The 24,269-nt window shown below is 34.5% G+C and overlaps 2 protein-coding genes across 2 annotated transcripts; both read left to right on the forward strand.

The window, feature by feature from the left end:
- The first annotated feature begins 1,156 nt into the window (after positions 1-1,156).
- On the forward strand, positions 1,157-9,055 carry LOC120010685 (autophagy-related protein 18h-like). Its single transcript, XM_038861477.1, has 9 exons — positions 1,157-1,626; positions 2,335-2,793; positions 3,100-3,543; positions 3,988-4,233; positions 4,329-5,126; positions 5,204-5,379; positions 7,165-7,295; positions 7,377-7,907; positions 8,690-9,055. The coding sequence occupies exons 1-9, from the start codon at positions 1,450-1,452 to the stop codon at positions 8,692-8,694; spliced, it is 2,967 nt and encodes a 988-aa protein (XP_038717405.1). The 5' UTR covers positions 1,157-1,449; the 3' UTR covers positions 8,695-9,055.
- A 5,472-nt stretch (positions 9,056-14,527) lies between these two features.
- Positions 14,528-16,206, forward strand: LOC120010671 (histidine-containing phosphotransfer protein 1-like). Its single transcript, XM_038861465.1, has 6 exons — positions 14,528-14,700; positions 14,892-15,022; positions 15,150-15,218; positions 15,673-15,744; positions 15,829-15,901; positions 16,001-16,206. The coding sequence occupies exons 1-6, from the start codon at positions 14,638-14,640 to the stop codon at positions 16,043-16,045; spliced, it is 453 nt and encodes a 150-aa protein (XP_038717393.1). The 5' UTR covers positions 14,528-14,637; the 3' UTR covers positions 16,046-16,206.
- Positions 16,207-24,269: the final 8,063 nt, after the last annotated feature.

Raw genomic sequence — 24,269 nt, forward strand, 5'->3', positions numbered from 1 at the left:
GAAGGCGACCCTGGGAAAGTGAAATCGACACGTCAAGCTATCACCCCTTCCTCCATTCTCTCTTCATTAAGAAAAATAAATAAATAAATAAAATTATTTGTATTATTTTATGACTTTTATTCTTTAATTAAAATTTAAAAAAAATTTACAAATTTGGGCTGACAACAAACCGATATGATTGCCGGGGCAAAAATCTAAAAAAATTAAACTAAAAATAGAAAATTCGAGGTTCGGCATCTTGGTTTCATAATATTCCCCTATCGTGCTTGTGGTAACGTAATCAAAAAATGTCTTCCCTATTTCTTATCTTACGATTTGTATCCATATTTATTACTCCCTCCTTCCCATTTTAGTTGTCTCATTCAATTTTACACACAGTTTAAGAAATATCATTACTCCCCTTCAATTTGACACTTATACCCTCATTTATTGAGTTGGTGTTGAGCTCTTTTAGCTTTTCAATTTAAGGATAAATAATGGTAAGATGGGAAAAATGGATGAAATTAGTTTTAATTAATTGTAATGGGCAATTCATTTTGAGACATCCCAAAAAAGAATAGAGGACAATTAAAATGGGACGGAGGGAGTATTATTTTCTTCCTCTAACTTTATGTTTTTCTGGTCTACACCCCTAATCATTTGTGTAATCCTTCAACTAACATCAATTGGAGATATTTAAATATATCGCAAGGCATTAACGGTCAAATTTGAACCAATTAAAACTGATTCAATATCTGATATGAACCTATACTTCGATCGTTAAATCTGCATGCATATAAATTTCTCACTTGAAAATAAAATAATTTAGGTCAAAACTCAACATATCACCACAATAGTATTGCTCACAATAAATTCCAAACTTCAAACCTTACGAGTTAAATCCAGAACCTTTCGAAAACCTACCTTTAACACCCAAAGAATTCTCCATTATACGAAACAAATCCTTAACCTAGGTCATAATATTTATCCGGTACACAATTTTATTGTGGGATATAATTCGATGGATTTTATGAAAAATAAGTTATTATATAATAATGACGTAAACTACAAGATCTAAAATCATTTTAAAAAATGAGGTTTTTTGAAATATTGAGAAGAAATATTTAATTTAATTTGATATATCCAGTCCAGCTCCAGCCCACAACGACGAAATGAGAACACGTTTACTTTCTAAATCAGAAACATAAATCTCAAAAAGAAAAGAACCGTTTCCTTCCTCTCGCTTTCATTCTCTCTCACAATTGAAGGTCAAAACCACCAACCACGCACCACCACCGTGACCACCGCCGTCTCCGATAAGCGACAAATATTGCAATTACTAACGCCGGATTTTACGCCGACGGTGTATGCTGTTTCTGATCTATTGTTCGCCGTCCCGGTAACTCCCGGTGGCCGGTCGCTTTTTCAACGGCGCCGATATAATCGAGACAAAATTTTTTTGGCTGTATTATGAAGAATAATATTAACGGAAAGCCTAACAACAGCCATAAGAACAGCAATGGATTTATTCCTAATTCTTTGAAATTCATTTCTTCTTGTATAAAGACTGCGTCGTCTGGTGTCCGTTCAGCCGGCGCCACAGTTGCCGCATCCATCTCCGGAGATAATCAGGACCTCAAGGACCAGGTTCTCTTTCTATATGCATGTATAGATTATTGTTAGATGTTAAAACTTTTATGATTCTTTTTTTTTTTCAATTGATATTGAGAAGTGGTAGGTTGTTTGATTGCTGGACTAGTGAATTTGTCGGAAATAAAGGAAGAAAAAAGGCGTGGGATTTGTGTTTTGTGATTTTCAGGTTATTGGGATTTGGGAGTCGAATCCTTTTGAGATACTTTGTTTAGTTACCAAGTATGGAAGCAAAAGAAAGTGAATGAAATTCAGTGTTTAATTTTAGTTGAAGTTTAGGTTTTACTGGAATTAAGGACGTTGGCTCAATTAATTACCATGATATTTAAATATGATGGTTAAAAGAAGAAGTGAGACTTTGTTGTTTGTTGAATTTGAATCGAAGGTGCAAGTGAACATTTGATTTATTCATTTTGCAAGTGAGACATATCCTGAAATACAAGAAGTCTTTTGTCCACTCATGAGAATGCGGTGAATGTATACTTCGATTTTTTGAATTTTTTTATTGGAAGGATTTTCTGCTGGGGTATGTTCTAATAATGGGTTGAGGAGCAGTTATGTTGTTGTGAAAGACAGTAGATTAGATGTGTTTCAGCTGTGGGTGTCATCAGAAGTTCAGCCCACGCATGTGGTGGATCATAGGTTCTGCATATGTCCTGTCACATTTTGTTTACAGGAATGATGTGGATCTTTTTGTTGGAACAGGTACTCTGGGCTTCCTTTGACAGACTAGAAGTTAATCCATCTTCTTTCAAGCGTGTTCTTTTAATTGGTTACTGCAATGGCTTTCAAGTCATTGATGTACAAGATGCCTCTGATGTAAATGAACTTGTATCAAGGCGTGATGATCCGGTTACATTTTTACAGATTCAGCCTTTCCCTGCAAAGTCTGATGATCATGAAGGGTTTATAGCATCACATCCTGTACTTCTGGTTGTTGCTTGTGATGAATCAAAGAGCTCAGATCTAATGCATAGTGGGAGAGATGGGCTGGTCAGGGATGGTTACAGTGATCCCCAAACTGGGAGCCCTCTCATCTCTCCTACCGTTGTTCGCTTTTATTCACTTAAATCTCACAACTATATTCATGTTTTAAGATTCCGGTCAACTGTATATATGGTTCGGTGCAGTCCGCGAATAGTGGCCGTGGGGCTTGCAGCACAAGTAAGCTTTTTTCTTTTGTTATATAATTGAATGAGCAATTCTTAGCTCTGTGTGTGCACAAGCATAGTTTTTTTTTTCTTTTTAATATTTTCTTCAGGGTAAAACGTACTGAATGATCGTTGCCATCCAGTAGATTTCTGTGTTCAATGCTTACCAATTTGCTTGTGACTCCTTGGTGCTGGTCAGTCATAAGCAGTAGTCCAATATAGTGCTGTCCAAATACGAAGACTGTGAGTTTCATAAGTTTATGAAGAAAGGTAAATAGTTTAACTATGGCTAATATCTTTTCTATGTTATGTTGCCCAGATATACTGCTTTGATGCTCTCACTCTGGAAAACAAGTTCAGTGTACTCACCTATCCTGTTCCTCAGTTGGGAGGCCCAGGATACATTGGGATCAATGTTGGATATGGTCCAATGGCTGTCGGTCCAAGGTGGCTAGCTTATGCTTCCAACAGCCCATTGCACTCAAATACAGGTCGTCTAAGTCCTCAAAGTCTTACACCATCCCCTGGTGCCAGTCCATCAACTTCACCTGGCAATGGGAATCTGGTGGCTCGATATGCCATGGAGTCAAGTAAGCAGTTAGCTGCAGGGCTACTCAATCTTGGTGATATGGGCTACAAAACACTTTCCAAGTACTGTCATGATTTTATCCCTGATGGTTCTAGTTCCCCGGTGTCTTCAAATTCTAGCAAGAGAGTCGGTCGAGGTGCATCACAGTTGGCAGAAACAGATGTTTCTGGGATGGTTAGTCTTTGGAATATTGTGAAATTGAGTTTTTAATGTTAACATTTAAATTTCCTGGTGATTGCATGATATTGGGACTTGGAAGTGAAAAATTTAGTTTCCAAATCTGGCTTACAGCCTTACGTAGTGCCTTTGATCTGTGTCCATGTAGCAAGTTCAGTTCACCCAATTTAGAATATCATCATTATAGAGTTGTTCTGTAATTCTAGACAAACTGGATTCGATAGGACTTGCAGGTTTCCAATTGTACTATTTTGTTCTTCTCCTGAAACTCATCAACATTTGAGAATTTCTCTCATATTCAAGTGTTTTTGCAGGTTATTGTTAAAAATTTTCTGCTTACCCCTTTTAAGAATGCCAATTTTTAACTATTCATCCATTCCTTGCTATAAACATTTGAGAATAAAGTGAGAGTTTCCTTTCTCATATTCAATTGTTTTGCAGGTTATTGTTAAGGATTTTCTTTCCAGAGCTGTGGTATCGCAATTTAGGGCTCATACTAGTCCCATTTCTGCTCTGTGTTTTGATCCCAGCGGGACGCTTCTGGTTACTGCTTCAGTACATGGAAATAATATTAATATCTTCCGAATAATGCCATCCTGCTTCCAAAATGGATCCAGTAATCGGAATTACGATTGGAGTTATTCTCATGTGCACCTTTACAAGCTTCACCGTGGCATGACATCTGCTGTATGTTCTTGCCCCCCTCCCTTCAACACCAAAGAACAAACAAATTTCTCTCCTTTTGGTGTGTTTTATATGTTCCTGGGAATTTTTTTTTGCAGGTGATACAAGATATTTGTTTTAGTCATTGTAGTCGATGGATTGGAATTATTTCATCCAGGGGAACTTGTCATATTTTTGCTCTTTCTCCTTTTGGTGGAGAGAATGTTCTTCAGATACAGAATTCTGATGTAGATGGGCCATCCATCTCGCCTGTTCTGCCACTACCATGGTGGTCAACCCCATATTTCATGGCAAATCAGCAATCTTTTTCTTCACTGCCACCAGCATCTGTCACCCTCTCCGTGGTGAGCAGAATAAAATGTAGCCACTTTGGTTGGATCGGTACCGTCAGCGGTGCTGCCTCTTCCGTGGCAGGAAAGGCTGCCATTCCATCGGGTGCGACTGCTGCAATTTTTCACAACTCTGTACGTCATGATTTGCAACCTGCTCACTTAAAAAGTGTTACTGCCTTAGAGCATGTATTGGTATTTGCTCCCTCCGGTCATGTAGTTCAATATAAACTTCTATCAGCAATAGGAGACCCGAATGAATCGGCTTCAAGAAATCTGCATGGCTATTCAGTTCAGATGCAAGATGAAGAGCTACGAGTGAGAGTCGAGGCTGTGCAGTGGTGGGATGTTTGCAGGAGAGCAGATTGGCCAGAAAGAGAGGATTGCATTTCGGGAATTACTCTTGGCGGACAAGAAACTGTGGATATGGCCATGGATATTTCCGATTCTGAAGATAATAAATCTGAGCATAGGGAGCTAAAGTCCCATGAGAGATCTCACTTGCATCTCTCCAACGCAGAGGTGCATATTAACTCTGGGAGGATACCAGTCTGGCAAAAATCAAATGTATGTTCCCAATATAATATGTGATGCTCTTATCTGTCATCATTTATATTTCTTATGCCTTTTTAATGTATCTTCAGATGCATTTTTACACAATGGCTCCTGTGGGGACTGATGAGGTTAATACTGTTGAAGTTCAGTCTGCTGGAGAAAGTGAAGTAGAAATAATTCCTGTTAATGAGGTTGAAATCAGGCAGAAATATCTATTGCCTGTTCTTGACCATTTTCACGTGGTTCAGTCTGGTTGGAGTAACAGGTAAAACCCTGCTTTTCTGCGTTTAGTTTGTGTTAACTTTGTTTTCAAATTTCAAATATATTTGAGGTTTTACTTTGTTATCTTCTGTTCAGATGAGTAACTCTTTCACTGTTCTGTTTTGAGGGAAGTGCACTTAAAGCAGGAGATTCTTCCTGTTCCTGCTAAATTAATATATGCAGTTTGCCTTACTTTTACAGCTTTTAAAAGTGTTCTGTCACATCTCTTTGCTAGGTGGGAGCATGATGGGACTTTTGGAAATGAATGTTAGGTGTTGGTTTAGGATTTGATTTGAAATTTTATCTATTTTTAATTCGTTTTATATTTTTGAGCCTGCTGTCGCTCCATTTATCTGGTTGGATACATGCATACTTCTTCTGGGAAGTTTTGTTTACTCTGGATGTTACATGGAGTCTTTAACATTGGAAATTGAAATAGAAGCACAAGAATATGTTCCTTGACTTGTCTAGAATTCCAAAAAAAAATGTAACAAATAGAGATCTGGGACATGTACTGCACACACTTTGCAAAGAATGTAGCATAAGATGTCAGGAATCAGGATATTGGTGGTCTAATAATAATTGGAGAATTTTGGCCAGAAAAAAAAACTTGTTTTGCCAAAAAAAAAAAAAAAAACTTGTTTTGCCGGTTCCCTTGTTGCCAAATAATTTGTGGAACCAGATTGCATGTGAATTTTCAAAGTGCAAACTAAATAATGCCTAGTCAACGTCTATCTTTTTAGATGCTGTAGAGGCAGTTGAATATAACCATCAAGTCCTTTTGAATGCTCATTTCTGTTAGGCATAGGCCGCAGGAGGGCTTCAATGGTCTGATTCTAAAAAGTGAATCAGGATAGGGTCGTTGACATTACAGGTATTAAAGCTAACTAATTGATATCATTGGTTAAATATAATGAGCATGGTTCTGGGGTACTTAGCATTGATAGCGCTGGTAGTATTAGTCATAGGGTACTAGTACTACTTGTGGTTTAGATTCCTATATTTGTTTGTTTTTTTTTTTTTTGGGGGGGGGGGGGGGGGTGATCTTTCTAGTTAGAGAAAGAAGTCTACTGCATTGAGATGTCCAATTTTTCCTGGGTTCTTGACAGCTCCTTTTTTTTGTGTGCGCATTTATGTGCGTGTAACTGTGTACGAATGTCAATGAGGAGGAAAAGAGAGGTTTTTTTTTGGGGGTGGAGTGGGCTGTTGTTGAAGCGATATAAAAGCTGACAGTGTTGTGTGGGAGAGGGGGAGGGCCTTTACCTGATGCACATCTGGATTTTCTTCATTGCTGAAACATGTGCTCTTGTAGTATTTTTTTGTTGTTTTGATAATTCAGTGATTATCTTGGGTAATTATGGACAACCTCTAGAAATAGTTCATTTGTCTGAATATAGCATTATGGATTTTCCATCTTCTTGTCAATTTATTGTTATCTGGTGGATTATCTAGACTATCTCATTTTCTGATGAACTGATATGCCTGTACAAAATATCAACTGGGTGGCAGTATGTTTTTAGAATCTGCCATTCTATAGTTGGGTACTAGCCTGCCTTCATTTTTTCTGTCGGATAATTGTTTTTACTCAATTCTATCTTCTCTCTCGGAGAATTTTTGCTAGTGTAATGGGCCTTTTTTTAGCATCCAGATTGAAAATGTCATGGAATCTGAAGATAACCATGATTAGGGGTTGACATTTACTGAGCAATAGGCATTTAAATGATATTTCCATGATACAGTTTCTTTGGTATTCCTACCACTAATCAATTTCTCTTTTTATTGTGTTCAGGGGTTTCATCGGGGAAAGGCATGCACTTTCATCTCCTGATTCTCTTGGTGGAACAGAAAAGTTCTATGAAGGTGCTGCTGTAATCCATTCTAATCTGTTGTCACCTAGTTCAGTTGATAACTCAGACAGAGGTATAACAATCTCTTAAAGTTGCATGTAATTTGTTCTTTCAGAAAGATGTAACTTGTTTTTACTCTTGGCACTTCTGTCAGGGTCTTCGATAAATTCTTATCCACCCATGTTCCAATCTGCGAATGTGAATACTGGGGAAAAAAGCGCCAATTACATTTTGGCTAAACCTGCACTGAATTCTAGTTCTCTTAACAAAGATAGTGGTGTATTTTCTGTCAAACAATCTGCCTTGAACGTCCGCGCTGTGGAGGATTATGGTTTTAGAAATAATTTGTCATCTTTAACAAGTGGCTCACTTTCTGAGGGAAGAAACATTGCAAAAGAAGCCCAGTCATCAAACAGTAGTGGGACTAGTGAAGTTTCAAACATAAGTTCCCGCCGTTCTGATTTAAGTATGAACGTCATAGATGAGGGTCCGGTTAATGACTCCCCAGATTTTGAACAATTTTTTCGGGAAGGTTATTGTAACGCATCAACTTTGAGTGAATGTCATGAATCAACAGGAATTGTTACTGATGTGGACAGCAACAGTCCTTGTGATATAGAAAAATGTGTGGAAGATGGTGACAACGATGACATGCTTGGAGGTGTTTTTGCTTTCTCTGAAGAAGGTATGAATCTATAACTTCTGTACGCTTTTGTCCTCCTACGCAAAAAATACTTGGAATTGCTGCTGGTCCGTGCTATTTGGAAATAGCATATGATATGTAAAAATGAAGTTATAAATACATATGCATGTTGTGTGCATGTTTTTTCTGCGGAGAAAGAGATCTCATACCTCATTTAAATGAAGCCCTTTTGGTAAGTTTTAGTACTAGAAACACAAAGACAGGCCCTGATTTTAATAAACCCAAACTTTGCAGGACCTTCCACGTCATTGGTTTATGTGCTTTTTTTTTAACAAAACAATGTTTTACTGAAAAAATTAAGTCTGTCAATGTTTCCATACAAAAGGGCAGCTTAGGTTTTCTTATCTAGTTTTATTTTACTTTCCAATTCTCTCGTGTGGTTTAAGTTTGATCTTCTTAGAGTTTGGTAAAAACTGCATGTGACATGATTTCCTTGGTGATGGATGTTTTGCATAGGAGTTATCTATTATGTTTTCTTTTTTTCTCCGGGTGGCATTTGTTCTTTAACCAAGTATTCTATCCTAATATTCTCGCTGCTCAAAAGTTGCTGACTCTTGCTTCTATACATATTCTTGTGTGTTTTGTTTCATTCTTCATTTTTTTTTTCATGAATGCAGTCTGTATTGTGGAAAAGGGTGGTGAACTTTGCTACAACTCTTAAGTTTATTTTATTTTTTTTCATCAATGCAACCCTTAAAATTCTGACTTAAGCAGTTTGTACCATCTTCTTATGAACTTTTTTTTTTTTTTCCTTTTTTTGGCAGGTTGATGTATGTATATATGTTTATAGCTTCTGATCAAGTCTTGCTACCTCCTCTACATATGAAATGCTATGCAAGGGATTGGTCAAAGGTCGGCCGCATGACCTGATTAGATACTAATTGCCGTCGGAATTGGAATGCTACTAACTGATAGATGCAAGCAATATAATCTTGGCAGAACTTAGTGTTGCGCTGGGGCGAATGCCTGGTTCCTACCTCTAATCCACATGTACATGTATATTGATATTCGTGATACAGCTGATTTGTGTGGAAAGATTCTTTCTATGTCATGTTACATTGTTCATTCTTCAAAGGAAAAAAAGACAAAAATAAAAAGGGTAAAAAAAGAGGAAAATGATGATTACTGTATGTGTTGCTGCCTTCTTAACTGATTTTTTGTGAAGGTTTTGATGATACCTCAAATTCAGCACATACGATAAGAGGTTGGGTGTCGGGTTTGGGGTGGCAAAAATTCGGTTCCAAATCAGTTCTAGGTTGGATAACATAACGTGTTGATGAAAATTTACATGTTTGGATTCTAATCCAGATTAAAATTTTGACGTATTTAATTGATTAAATCGGGATTTAAGTTCAAATAATAACCTAATTCGGGTTATGGTCTGGACAAGTAAAATGAACGAGATTTTTGTTTTTGGACTAAGATCTGATTTTAAACTGGATAAAATTTTTATGTTTTGAACTCAAATTTCAGACATATAATTTATGTCCAAACTTGATTTAATTCGAATCAGACAAATTCAGTCATCCGAATTGAACAGAGTTTTGCCATGATGTGCTGGCTCTTTTGAAATATCAATGTTGTGGGGATGTAGAGACACTCAATACTCTGGAGCTTTGTATTATTGTACAAGCAGTAACAATTAGGATTTCGGTAAAAATAGTAATTTCTATGTTGACCCATTTGTTGTTTTTTCAAGTAATATTTTGAGTAGGTTGTTCAACCTTGAATGGGGCCTTTTTAAATTCCGAAAGTTGCCCAATGTCAAACTCTTATAAATGTGTTAAGGTCTCAAAACTCTTATCTATGCTAAAAGTATGTGAGTATACGTACTGACAAGACTTGCTTATCAAAGTTCACAAGAAAGAAACAGACAACCAAAACAGGGAAAAAATGGGCCCTCAAGTACACAAAGTGAGTTCAATTCATGTCTGCTTCACTTTGGATGCTTGAAAACATGCTGCATCTTTGTTCTTTTGTGGGCTATCATTCATCAGAGTCACATTAATGACAATAAATCAAATTATTAGATGCTCCTCATGTCAATATGACCACAAAATGAAGAAGTGTTCCTTTCAAACAGGGTCCAAGAGTCTGGAAAATTTGGGATCTTTAGGCGTAAATTTAAATGAGGGGTAAATTACTTTTACTCACAAAATTATAATAGAAGAATGGGTTGATGCAATCAGATAAACATTTTGTACAGCCAAGGATATACTTCAATAGGGTCCCATTTTCACAAAATTATTATAAAAGAGTATGGGCGAATCCTCCTTCTCCTAACCGTTCCACAACCCATACTTGGCTGTCTATGAAGTCTCCAGCTAGTGTTTCGTCTCTTCCGATCATATCACCGGTGAAGGGTGACGAACCTAATCCATTAACGATTGCACATTCACCCAATAATTCAGGAAAAGAAATTCTGGTCCCTTGGGAGTTGTAATCACCGACAGCAGTTGGTTCCCCAAAAAATAATTGATGTTGGGGGTTTGTCTTTGTCTCTGTCTTTGGCTCTCTTTAAAATTTAAACTGTGCTATTGGTGAACAATTGTGTTCACTAGGCAAGTTGTTTGGTTTATTCGAACTTAATGAATTACAGGGTGTTCACCCTTTCAGGAAAAAAAAGGTTCCATTTCCATGGATCTATATGCCTAGTCGACACGAATTATGTTGAGTCTTATCATTTATAGGGTTTGGATGGTTCCAATCTAATTGATCTAGATTTGGGCCAAATTGTAGTAAGTTTTGAATGCTATTCTGTTGGAACCCGCACAAAGTCTCACACTAGAAAAATAGAAAGAAAGTATGTGGTTTATAAAGCATGGGGAGATCCAATTCAATGGCTTACGCTTTTGAGTAAAGATGGACTTTTCTCCATGTCAAATAAACCCACATGTGTTAGGTCCATGTAACGTGGGTTCACCCCCAGTCCAAATCTCCCGCATAATAAGCATCAACATATCCAACAGGCTTTCCATAATCATCCTTCATCCATATATACAGTAAGCCATAGCTGGAAGTTCCCTTCAAGTATTTGAATATTCATTTCATAACTTTCCAATTCTCTTTGTCCAGATTCGACATAAATCTGCTCACAAGACTAGTCACATAGGCTAAATCCGGTCTTGCGCAAACCGTGGAATACATGAGACTCTCCATGACACTTGCAGATGATATATTATTCATACCCTCTCTCTCCTCATCAGTCTTTAGAGATAACTTTGAAGATGATTTGAAATTACCTATCAGTGGTGTTTGAACCACTTTTGATTTTCAACATGTCAAATTTATCCACGATCCTCCAAAGATAACTGTAGTGAGATACAAATAACTTCCCATGCTTAATGTCCCGGACAATTTTCAACCCCAAAATCTTTTTGGCTGCCCTCAAATTCTTCATCTCAAATACACTATCTAGCTGAGCTCTTAGCATCCGAAATTCCTTCAATATGTTTTCATAAGTACTTTTTTTTAATTATTAACCTTAAAACCAACCTAGTTAGTTTATAAACTTATGTATGGTAAGAGATAAGAAGCATGGAATTGGACAAGAGAGATGGTATTATGCTTATCCACAATTTTGTATCCTCATTGACAACCTAGCTTCTTGTCACAATCTCAACAACATTTAAGCCACTAAAGGGGGACTATAAATCTTGAATACTTTGATTGGTCCTCTCTATCCAACTAATGAGTACAAATCCTCCAATTGTAATAATTTATTTCTAGGCCAAATCAATAACTTGAGGGTATGCTGGTGATTGTAGTTATTTAATGTTGATGTCATTACCTCGTAGTTGATATAAATTGTAGCCAATACATTAATTTAATTTGGTAAGATTATTTTTTTAACTGAAAATGACATCATACAAACTTTATTTTTTGAACATTCAATATGAATCTAAATTCAGGTTGTCAAGTCGACACACGAAAGTTTCTCATATGAAAACATAATAAATTGGTCAAATCCCAACGTTTGGCCACAAGGGTATTGTTCTCAGGGAGAGTCGAACTTAAAATCTTTTGAATCCATACAATTTGAACCCATAAAAAATTTACCATTAAACTAGTATTCAAGGTTTAATTTGAATCCACTAAACAACTACATTCAATAATAGCAAAAATACAAATGACTTGGCTTGCTTACATGGACATGGACATGGACATGGACATACACATTGTCCTATCATAATTCCCCCCATAGACATATTGTCCAACCACGTACATATTATTAGTGCACGGGGGTCCATCATATTGCCCTAGTATTGTGACACGTATCGAGTCCTACATTATTGCCACCAATACAACACAACCTTGGACAGATCCAGGCCCCCTACATGGTACAACACCCAAACTTGACACATGTTTCAAACCCAGAAATGAAAGAAGGAAAAACCCTGCCATGGACAGAAACTTTATATATATATATATATATGAGACATTTCAACATCAGAATACGAATGGTGTTTTACAACCAAGATAGAACCCCACTTTTGTCCAATGGAAATCTGAAACAACCATTCAAACACCAACAGCGCACAACAAGAAGAAGAAGCCGCAGTACAATAAGTGGAGAATCTTGTGAGGATTGGAGATTGTAGGTTTAATTGGATAAGGAGGAAAGGTTAGGTAAGATTATGTCATCCCCAATTTGGTGATCTCTATTGATATATAGATCATAATTTTTTGCTATCTTCATGTTTTACATCAGTTTTTGGCATTTTCTTTAAGAGTAAGTCAACGTGGACTTTTGTATTCAAAATCTTGTTTGAGGCAACTAAATGTACAAACAAAGATTAAGATTCACATGAATGAATGGTGTTTTCATATAGTATTGGAGGTAGGGTTAAGTTTTGCCTTCATGGGAAGGTGACGGAGAGTGTTAGAGTATATATGCCATAAAACAAAGCTTATATTTCTTGTCAATATAAGATTTTGCAAATGTTGGTAATCACATGCCATCCATAAATTTCTAAATACTTGAGTGTCTTACTCTTTCAAAACACTTGGGTGTCAATATAGTGAATCAACTTTTAGTCCCCCATGCCATTTGAATCAATAAATTTTACCACTCCTGTATTTGCACTGTTTGAGGTGCTAAAATAAAATTTTACTACTCCCTTAGTACCTCCGGTTGGAGTTACTATTAGAGACAGGATAATGATCAAACTACCATACTATCATGGACTTAGTGACGAAGGTGGCACGTGCCCCTTGGTTTTTTCAAAAAAAAAAACTTATATATATATATATATAGGTGTGAATATATAGAGGTTTTTTCACACAAGGTATAAAATATGGAACACTTTTTTAACATTGATTTGGAACATGTGAGAGTCAAAACAATGGACCCCACTTGTCGTCTCACTTAAATCAATGATGAAAAAGTTGTCCGTAGTTTACACGATTATTTTACATCCTTATATGAGAATTTCTATATAAATACATATAGATATTAATATATTATATGAGACAATAGTTTTCTACACTATGCAAAACCCAAGAGTTTTAATTGAACTAAGCCCTAAATATTGTAACCCAAATCTATGCGACACCGTTTATGCTGATCTTATCCAATTTACATTATTATCGTATTGATTTATTCTACACTATGTTAGAATTTACATTATTATCGTATTGATTTATTCTACACTATGTTAGATAGGGAACTTAAAAGCTTATATTTTTATCCCAATGATTTTACTATAATGAAAGTTAATAATTCTTGAAAATCAATTTGATACAGACATTTTTTATGTGTCATAATAAAGAGTTTGAAGGGTTTAAAGGGTTTGGCGATATATTTGAGAAAATGGCTCAACAAAAAAGAAATCATGTGTATCCATTGAAAATGGCATTGATTTTACTGTTTATGACAACTATTGTAGAGATTATTTTTTGCTAAGAACATTGTGAAGAGTCATTTTCACAATCGAGATAAATTATTAAATGATAATTTGATTGTATATATCGAGAAAAAAATGTCTAATGATGTCAGTAATGAATTTATCATACAACACTTTCAGAAAATGAAAAATCATAGCGAATAGTTGTAATTTGTAACTACTTTTATAAATAATATCAAATATAATAATTTATGTTCGATATGGTTATAATCCTACATAACTAGTTGCATTTATCAGACTTATCCTTAACAAATGACATATAAATCGAGACGTTGCCCCCAAACCCTCACAATATCTCCTCATTCTAAATCCCCACTATGTCCTTGCACATTATAATCACAGTTTCCATAAAAACTGTGGAATTGGATATACATAAGGACTAGAATTGAAAATCTCATGCCCCCTCAATCAAGCTCTCTCTTACAACTTGAAGAGGGGAACAAAATAAATGCTGAATCTTTTGAAAACAACCACCTCAAAATACACAAGAGAGGGAGAGCAATAATTACTTAAAAGAAAAAGAGATGGGAAGGTGATAAGGAATCAAGTTTTGGATCTTGTGATGGTTTTAAAATATTAATGAGGTTCACTTCAACTATACCATAATTTCAATGATGAAAAATAAGACTCTACAACACAACCAACCCCACAAGTCAGTATTCTCTCTGTCTCCTCTCTATATAATATTAATCAATCAGACAACCATCTCCACTCTACCTCACATTCTATATGGACATTTAAATTTACTATCAAACCAAGATTATAAGAAAAAAACATGGAGTCTCCATAGCATCTGCAAAGCAAAGATGGAAGGAGTGTTTCAGTTGCAGAAACAGTTGGTTGACTACACAGCTTCACTGTTCAAAGAGGTTTGTTTCTTGAACAATTTTCATTAAAGAGAAGCATACGCATATATATATCATCATCATCATCCGAGCCTTTATCGAAAAATTTTGGGTTGACTAAACGAGTCTATGAGAACATCACCGGAAATCCACCATATGTAATAAGGAAAAAATCTTTAATGTCCTTTTTTTTTCTTCTTATTTTGGTTGAGAAGGGATTTCTGGATGATCAGTTTAACCAACTTCAGCAACTGCAAGATGAGAGCAACCCAAATTTTGTAGTTGAAGTGGTTTCTCTCTTCTTTCAAGACTCTGAGAGGCTTCTTAATGAACTGACAAGAGCTCTGTGAGGCAGTTTATTTTCTTGGTTGTAATCTTTCACTTAATTTCTAACATTCTTTGCTGCCTACTAACTAGTATTTGGTGTGCATCTATATATATATATATATGTATGTATGTATGTATTTCAACAGAGAGCAGAGAAGTGTAGATTTCAAAAGAGTGGATGCCCAAATTCACCAGTTAAAGGGTAGCAGCTCCAGGTAATTGTACCACACAAAACTTAATCTAATCGACAGAACAATGATTTTTTTAGTAACTAAGATTTCCTCAACTCAACATGTCCACCGGATAGTTGGGCAGTTCTAAATTCAAGCTGCCAATCCAGCCCGCTCCACTCTGGCGACAATTGAAACCGGACCGAAGGACGTGCAGGGAGAACCTCTAAGCGTAGGAGTTGAACTTGTGACTTCCCGCATATGCAAAAAGTTACCACATAGTCAATTTCACCATCCCAACTAAAGCTTACGCATTACCTCCTGCTAAGCAATATTTTTCCCTTTAAGCTTCAATTGGATTCTGAGGAAGGAAGTTTTTGTAATGAACAGACCCATCTGATAAAATCATAGCTGCTGCTACTCCTTGAAGCACATAAGCAAAACAGTTGTTCTTAGTGTCTCTTATATATAAAATATTTATATGTTGAAATTATAACAGCATTGGTGCTCAGAGAGTTCAAAGAGTCTGCATTGCCTTCCGCAACTTCTGCGATGAGCAGAAAATTGAAGGGTGAGCACATCTTTTCGATTCATAAACAATGAAAAGTTTCATCTTCTGATGGGCATAAAAGGGTGTGTGTTTGTGTATATATAGGTGCATAACATGTCTAGAACAAGTGAAGCAGGAGTATTCTCTTCTCAAAAACAAGCTTGAAACTCTATTCAAGGTAACTTTAGCAGCTATACTGTTGTAAGAGAAATTTATAGTGTTTTTTGTATTCCCAAATGCTGACCAAGAATGAATTTTTTTACTTGTTTATGTGTAGCTTGAGCGGCAGGTTTTGGACACAAAGGGGTCTATTTCTATGTAATATGATGCAAAATATTAGTAGACAAATACTAGAGAGAGAGTGAAAAGGTATTCCTGTCTCTTCTTTGTTTGATCTCTACTCCACTATCTAGTTTTGTATCAGTTGTATTAGCAGTGGCAGACAATGTGAATAAACCCTTCCATAGTTGCTGTTTCTACTCATTTTCTCTAGCTTCTGCTTATGTTTAAGGTATTCTTGGCCAATTGGGGTTGGTAAAAAGTTGATAAAAAATATGAACCATTGCATGAATTTAAGTGACATATTTTTAATTTATGTAATTTTCGAGGTAAGTTGAAGATCTAACGGTTAAAATCACTTGTATTTTATATTTACTACTTTTTTAAAAAAAACAAATGGAGCACAGGTTGTTAGTCTGGTGCAAAGTGTACTGAACATGCCCCAAATCCATGCTTGACAGGGAAGCTTGCAGGCCTACCATTCCTAAACAGAAGAAATTTGTTTTCTTCATATATGTTACAGCAATCGTTATTTGGTCCGCCATGAATGTTTAAACATATTAACTGACTAAATATATTGGAAACTACCAACAATGAGCTGTGTTTTGTCTTTAACTTTAGTATGCGGAGGAGTATAGTATTTGGGTATTCAAAATTGAGGGGGAACCCTACTCTATCAGCAGCATTTGTTTAAAATGCATTACAGAGTCTTGGGTTACATTCAATGAATGTGTGTATATATATATATATATTATGAAAGTCAACCGTCTCCATAAGGGGTGGGGTGTAATGTATTTGCTCACAATAGCCAACATGGCAATATTCAATGAAACTCTAGCTACAACTAAAGAAAAAATTATTGTATCTGTTTTTTTAATACAAGCAAGGGGGGTTCGAACTCGACACCTTTATGAGATACCACACACATGAGTGTCATCTGAGCTACTCAATGATTCTCAAAAAAAATGTATCTTGCTTACAATAGCCAATATATATGTATGTATTTGCTCACAATAGCCATTATGTTTGACAGAAGTTGGTATTGGCACACATTCATGGTGTAGACTATAATTGCCCTCTAAACTAAACATCGATAGACGGAACCATAACAAAATCGAGAACAGACATTGCAGTGTCAAACTCCATTGACATATTTGGATACAAAATTTTTTTAAAAAAAAAAAAAAAAAAACACAGTGCTCATGAAGCTTATGCCTTAGCGAAGGCATTAAGGTCTTCGGGCATTGGATATGGAAATGAAGTTTGTATCCATAACAAGTATAATCGATACCCTTAACTTCATAACTTGCCATTGACAGGCTTTGCGACAACAGTAGTTCAAAGGTACTGATACAAATCAGGTGGTTGCATGTTTTATGGAAAAATACGATTTCATGGCATAAATGACTCAATCACGTCAATTTAAGTGAAAATCGGGTTGGGTTGACTTGTTTCGATGTGGGATCCTAGTGCTTTGCCACTGGCTCTCGTGATTTTAGCATAATTATATGATGTTTAGGGCTTAATTCACATTTTTATGTTTCGGCTTGTTTTGCAACTTTTGTTTTGGATTTTTTATTCTTTATCTTTGGGCCTATTTTATGTTGGAATAATGCTTGAGACCCCCAGAAGACCCCATTTAATGTGGAGTGTTGGATGTGAAGTGGACCCTATTAGATTTGGGGGATTTTTTGGGATGATATTTTGGGGGTCTCTTGGGCTTATTTCTTTGTAAAAGCCCAACTACCCTTTGGTTTAAGTGTTTCTCCTTTTGTTTTGGTTTAAGTGTTTCTCCTTTTGTTTTTGGATGATATTGAATAGAAATAAGAAAAAAAAAACAAAAACCTAAGAGAATTTTTTTTTCATCCTTCCAAACTCTTGGCATTCCAAAGAAATCAACTTCTTGTTAACACAACTACCTGGCTAGTACTTACGAAGTAGCAAAGCTTGAGTTGTATTAACTATCAAGTGTACATAAAATACACTTGTGTTCAAGAATCGAAGGTATAACACCTTAATGATTTTTAATCGTTTATTTTATAATACGAAAATTCATCATATACAATCTATGATCTCATAAATGGAATGAAGAATTGCTAAATTATGTTCTATAACTATTTTATCTTCACCTTTATTTTATGAATATATACGTTTAAATTGTGAATTAACCGGTATACGTGAACAAGTTGAAATTTTACGATCTTTCTTAGATACACTATATCGTGTTTAATCTATCGTCTCTACGTGTGTTTAAATTTTCAGTACTTTATTTTCTAATTTATTTCTTTGCATTATTTTTTTTTTCATTTTAAGTTAAGTTATAACATATATTTGTGTTATTGTTTACAAAGTCCATATACTGTTCCGATACTAATGACAAAATAGAAATAGAAGTGGAGAGAATAAATAATAAGAGAAGTTGTTGAGAAGGTTATAGTTTTTATTACATATGTATGCCTTTATATAGGCATTAAGCTTTACAATATGACAAATTACTAACTTTGGAAATGTCATTACAATTACAAAAGTAATTAACAAAAAAGTGATCCATACAAATAGTACGTTACATGTGTAACAAATATACAATCTTATTGTGACTACTCCCACCTTATACGTTGATGTAGTCACGTGTCAATAAAATCGTTGCATGCTACATCACACCTCCAAAAATAATATTGTCGTCTTTTGGTTGTGTAGTGCAATCGTTTTGAAATTTTGTTAACCATTACTTTCCCTTCTACTTGTAGTTCAAGTAAAAGGAAAAACTGTACTTCCATCATGTTGTCAATATTTTGTATAGTAATATTATTTTCAAATGATAGAGAGACACGTGTTTCTTACTCCCTTTCTTTTGTTGCTTCTATGTCATTTGCATCCATGAGTAGCAAGATAGGCAGGTTGAGTTATTCTCGATATTTTGTAGTTTGTTTAAAAGTTCTTTAACTTGTTTAAACTGAAACTCTGAAGGTTCATAGTTGATTGGAAGATAAGTGACGCATACTCGTCTTCCATCTATTACTGTCAGTTTCTTGGTTGAACCCAAAACTTATTTTGCATGGGTACTTAATTGGATTAGATTTTCTATCCAATATTGCTCATGAGGTAATCCATTGATCGGATATTGAGAATCTGGGAGTCTATAATTTTCATTCATCGGTCTCTGTCATATGCCAAATGTAATAAGCTAGGTTGAAATTTTTTTTCTTTCACACCATCTATTGGAGCTAGTGATCCATAAGGAAAAAATGTTTGTTATACTTACATGTTTGTTGAACATGGTATAACATTTTCTTGATCATCATTGGTGAAAACCGAATAGTTAACCGAACGAATAGTCGAATATTGTCGATTTTCGATCGATTCCTTAAAGAAATATGAAAAAAAAAGTTTACCAAAAATCGACCATTCATCTGATTAATTGTTCGGTTCAATTTTTTGGTATATTTTTACAACCATTGTTGGACAGATCAAGTCAACCAAAGAAAACCCTATATAGTAAATAAAACCCATTTGCAGAACTCCATCCATATTAAACGGTGGTTCTATCAACGAGTAAATTTAGGAGCGGGTCAACATAATTAGAAGCCCTGGGCAAATATTGTAACCGAGACCCCCTTAAATTTAATATGAAATTTACTTGTTTTTTGAAATGCAAAATCACTAATTAAAGTTTTATATTCAAGATTCTCTAACATTTTTTTTTTCAATCAATAATAAAGCCAAACCAATTGAACTTTCTTGAAAGATAGTTGACCACAAGTAGTTTTCTACAAGTTTAAGTTTAAAATAAATCAAAACCATCAATATCATAATGCATTTCAAATTTTAGAACATTCTCAAGTTTGAGACAATTTTGTTTTAAATCAATATCATCTAACGATTTTAATATTTTTAAATCATATAAGAAACCAAAAGTATTTTCATTTTTTTTTTGAAATTGTTCAATCTACTCTCTAATGAAGTAATAGCTTGATCTACAATGTATAAGAAAAAATTAATCCTAAAAGATTCTTCAACTGGTTGTTGTATCTTATCATTAGGATTTTCATCATATTTTTTTTTTTAGGAATTACATGTTTTTCCCAAAATATAGGTTCAATATTCATTCCAAGTGCAATTTCTCTGGCTAAAATCATGACAAATGTAAAGACATCATCCTTATAATTTAAAAAAAACGATAGGTTCATTTAATTGATTAATGGCAACATCTATTTGCCTATCTTTAGATTATACATTTTTACAAACGCAATTAACTGCAAATAATATATCATACCAAATTATAATTCCTAATAAGAATTCAAAATTTTCATTCCATATGTTGTTATATAATAAGATTTGCTATTTGTTTTTGGATTATCACTAGTTTTTTCTAATTGAAGTAAAATGTGTCTAATTTGTGGAGCTTGATATTTTATTTCCTTAACACTTTCTATTCAATTTCCCCAACATGTTTGTGATAATGATTTTACAATTAAAGTAGGTACATGTTCAATTAATATTTTCCATTGTTTTGTAGAAGAATCAAATAATGTATACATATGTCGTACAACTCCAAAAAAAAGATACAGCTTTAGGACAACAATTAGCTATATCACAAAGCATTAAATTAAGACTATGACAACCAGATGGTGTGTAAAATGCTTTAGGGTTTATATCTAATAATTTCTTGTGTACACTTTGTTGTTTTCCTTTCATATTAGGTTCATTAGTGTATCCTTGTCCTATAATATTATCAATATTAAATTCATTTTTTTTATAACATTTATCAATTCATTAAAAAGTCTTTGTCCCAATACATCATATGCTTTTAAAAATTCTATAAAATATTCTCTATTTTAATGAGTTATAGAAATATTCAAATAACGTAATATTAAATACATTTGTTCTTGATGACTTACATATGAAGTGCAATCAAGTATAATTGAAAAATATTTTCTTCATTTATTTGCTCGATAATTGTCTTTTTAATATTAAGAGCCAACAAGTTTATCAATTCATTTTGCATATTATGACAAAGATAGTGGTTGCGAATTTCACCATGTTGAATATGTCGGATATGTTCTTGCATTACCAAATCAAATTCTGCTATCATTTCAATTACACTAAAAAATATTTCATCGTTTTCTTGATATATTTTTTCATTTTTCCACGAAATGCCAAATTATTTTTAGCAAGAGTTTTACAACATAGCTAATTCTCAATAACACTTTTTTCTATTGTTCTTTTTCTTTGTTTATTCATTCTTGCATATTTTTTGTCACTCATGCAACTAAGCTTCTATATTATTGTGTTTTTGGTAATTCTGTTCGTACCTCGTTAACTAGTTTTTTAATATTGTGAAAGAGCTTGCAAGATATTGTTTTCATTCTTCACAAATTGGAGTTGGAATATTTTCAATTTTGTGAAGTTTCTCTTGTCAAACAAAACTGTAAAAAATTGATATATTTCTTCTGTTTAGGTACAGATGAAGAGAGGAGAGAAGAGGAGAAGAGAGTAGAGATGGGAGCGGGAGGTCATTACCGATGAAGACGTCGCTGCAACGAGAGAGAGAGGTGAAGGATAGGAATAAGAGAGATGGAGTAATGAGAAGAGAGGGGATATATTGAGGTATTTTTGGTACTTCAATTAATATCTACGGGATAAGTGAAAAAATGTTCCAAGATGTTGGAGAATTGTCCATTTTTGAACAATTTTAAAAGAGTCATAATATTGTCTCGGAATACACGCCCGAAAATTATTATTTAGTAGACCAAGACAATAAATGTGTCAATACAATATATTGTTGTTCAAAAGTGTGTGTCAAACGAGCACATAGTAGTACAAGGAAAAATATTACATAACAATAGACACATAGGCATGGCAGTCCTGGCATAGGATTCAATCATATCAACAAACAAACTTTCTCACAATTGGATGTATAGTAGAATAACCGACCCCATAGCAGAGCCAATACCCTTTGCTAAAGGCTCATCATCGAACCTTCACTAAGTTCATCCGACATCTTCATAAACATCTTCCTTGACTTTGGACTTACAAACATTGACATGGTCTTCACATGGTATTCCACTGGGAATTGTATGTCATTTAGAAAACGCATACAAATAGCCAAAGAATCATCAGCATGAGCACTAGTAGCTTTACAACTTGAGGTCTTCAATCTCTCATCCTTTGCATTTTGAACATTGACAAATACAAGGAGTGTCTCACTTACAACACTCATCTTGGATTCCTTCCTCGATCCTTTGGTGGGCAACACGGCCAGTCTTTTGTCACTACGCGTCTTGAGATCCAATTTTCCAGCTTCCAAGGGGTCTTCATCATCCTCAAGATCCACATTACTGTACACCTTTGAATGCCTAAATTGAGCATCTAACTCCTTCTCTTCATTAGTGTTTGGAGGACTCACGGTTGAAGCATGATGTAAAAATTATGTGAACCTTGGCATAATTTTTACAACCCATTTTCTTGAATTGGCAAACAATTGGATGTGCCTACAATTATAAAATAATATGTTTATTATATACTTGTTGAATTTGAAAGCATAATGCATATATATATAATTGTGTTGGTATATAAACATCATCCTTAAACCAGACACACACATGTATATACATTACTAGACATACTAAAGTATGATACATATACATATTACCTTCAAATAAGTTTCCCACACTTCTTCATCAGCAGTCACAGTATTTCTAACTGAATCCGAGCAAAACCCAGTATAGTTTAGAAGATTGGAAAAAAGCACTATGCTTCATCCTCATAACAGATGACACACTAATCTAAGTCTTGTTATTGAAAATCTCAAACATCGTCATTGCCATTACAACTCCTACACCCAGATCGAAATCGAAAATATTGAAACGAGTGTAAAGGCTACAAAAGTGTGCAGAGTCAAGAAAGAGATAGAGAGGCACAACTCTTTTTCAACGTGTGGCTAGGGTTGTCTACAGAGAATGATTCAATGTTGTCGATATCCAGAGCTACGCAAATATTTATAGAAAAGAGTTTCGCGTCATTACTCGAAAACTATTTCGTGTGTTTTAATGAAAATTAGTGAAAACATTTAAAATATATTTTTGTTTTTTAGTTTTTGAAAACACAATATGAGAGACAATTTTACAAAAATGTTTAATAAAAACTATTGTCAAATGAATTTTTACAACGTTTTTTATTTTAGAAAACTGAAAACAATTTTAGAAACTGTTGTCAAACACACTCTAAGAATCACAATCCCAAGGTCCAATACCAATTCGTTGTGCTAAATCATCATTCCATAGGCTAAGCACCAAATTATTGACTAAAATAAACAATCCAACCTAGCTAATGCAAAGAATAACAAGCAATAATGTAAAAGAGACAGGCTATTTAAGTGGTTCAGCGTAAGCCTATATCTATGGGCAACAAAGATCGATTCACTATGATTAAAGAATACAAATGTTATGTTATTTGTATTTAATGAAATATTATTTATTTGATTATCCAAAACATATAACATATCATAACAGATTCAAAATAGATAGCATATCAAAATAGATATAATATCAACAAATCCGAAGCGGAAATAATATATGCAGATTCAAAAGGAAAAAAAGTGTACAACAAAGTAATAAAACATCAAAAGTGATGCGCCTTGGTTTATGGAGTTGATTGGGGATGTTGATGGTCATTGGAGTTGGCCTTATTCGCTGGATCGAGCTCATTTTCAAATGGTAGCTATGATTTCGTGAATTTTTTTCGACGACTCAAGTGATAATCGATGGTCAGTAATGATTGGACTTTGATCGGATTGACCTAGAGTTTAATTTTGGTGATTCGTTAGTCAACAATGATGGTCGGACGACCAACATCTGTCTAATGGTGTCAAGGAAGAAGAAGAAAGATAAAATGAGGAGAAAAAAGAAGCAACATTTTTAATATGCACAGGGATATTTTGATAAATTTTATCTTTTTTCCTAAAGTTTTTTTTAAAAAAATTATCCTCTTTGAAATATAACTTTTAAATTTTTGTAGTTTTATGAAATTCCCCTAATGTTGAAATCCGGGTGCTGTTTGGGAGTGCTGTGAGGTGTGGTGCGGGGCTATGAGTTATAAAACTGTGGTGCTGTGTGGTGAGTTGAAACGCAAAAGCTGTTTGGCGCATCACTTTCAAAACTGTGGTGAGGTGCTGTCAACCGCAGTTTTGCGTTTTACGTATATAATTCATTAATAATATTAATATAAATTAATAATATGAGATAATTAATAATATTAATATTATTATA

This window comes from Tripterygium wilfordii, chromosome 12 (genome assembly GCF_013401445.1).
Source record: "Tripterygium wilfordii isolate XIE 37 chromosome 12, ASM1340144v1, whole genome shotgun sequence".
Classification (NCBI taxonomy): domain Eukaryota; kingdom Viridiplantae; phylum Streptophyta; class Magnoliopsida; order Celastrales; family Celastraceae; genus Tripterygium; species Tripterygium wilfordii.

What these genes read in the sequence shown, in the direction of transcription:
- LOC120010685 (XM_038861477.1), top strand. Translation starts at nt 1,450, where the DNA reads ATGAAGAATAATATTAACGGAAAGCCTAACAACAGCCATAAGAACAGC. An exon ending in ATCAGGACCTCAAGGACCAG is followed by an intron (nt 1,627 to 2,334) that starts GTTCTCTTTCTA and finishes TTGTTGGAACAG; the next exon opens with GTACTCTGGGCTTCCTTTGA. An exon ending in AGTTGATAACTCAGACAGAG is followed by an intron (nt 7,296 to 7,376) that starts GTATAACAATCT and finishes CACTTCTGTCAG; the next exon opens with GGTCTTCGATAAATTCTTAT.
- LOC120010671 (XM_038861465.1), top strand. Translation starts at nt 14,638, where the DNA reads ATGGAAGGAGTGTTTCAGTTGCAGAAACAGTTGGTTGACTACACAGCT. An exon ending in AATGAACTGACAAGAGCTCT is followed by an intron (nt 15,023 to 15,149) that starts GTGAGGCAGTTT and finishes GTATTTCAACAG; the next exon opens with AGAGCAGAGAAGTGTAGATT. An exon ending in GATGAGCAGAAAATTGAAGG is followed by an intron (nt 15,745 to 15,828) that starts GTGAGCACATCT and finishes GTGTATATATAG; the next exon opens with GTGCATAACATGTCTAGAAC.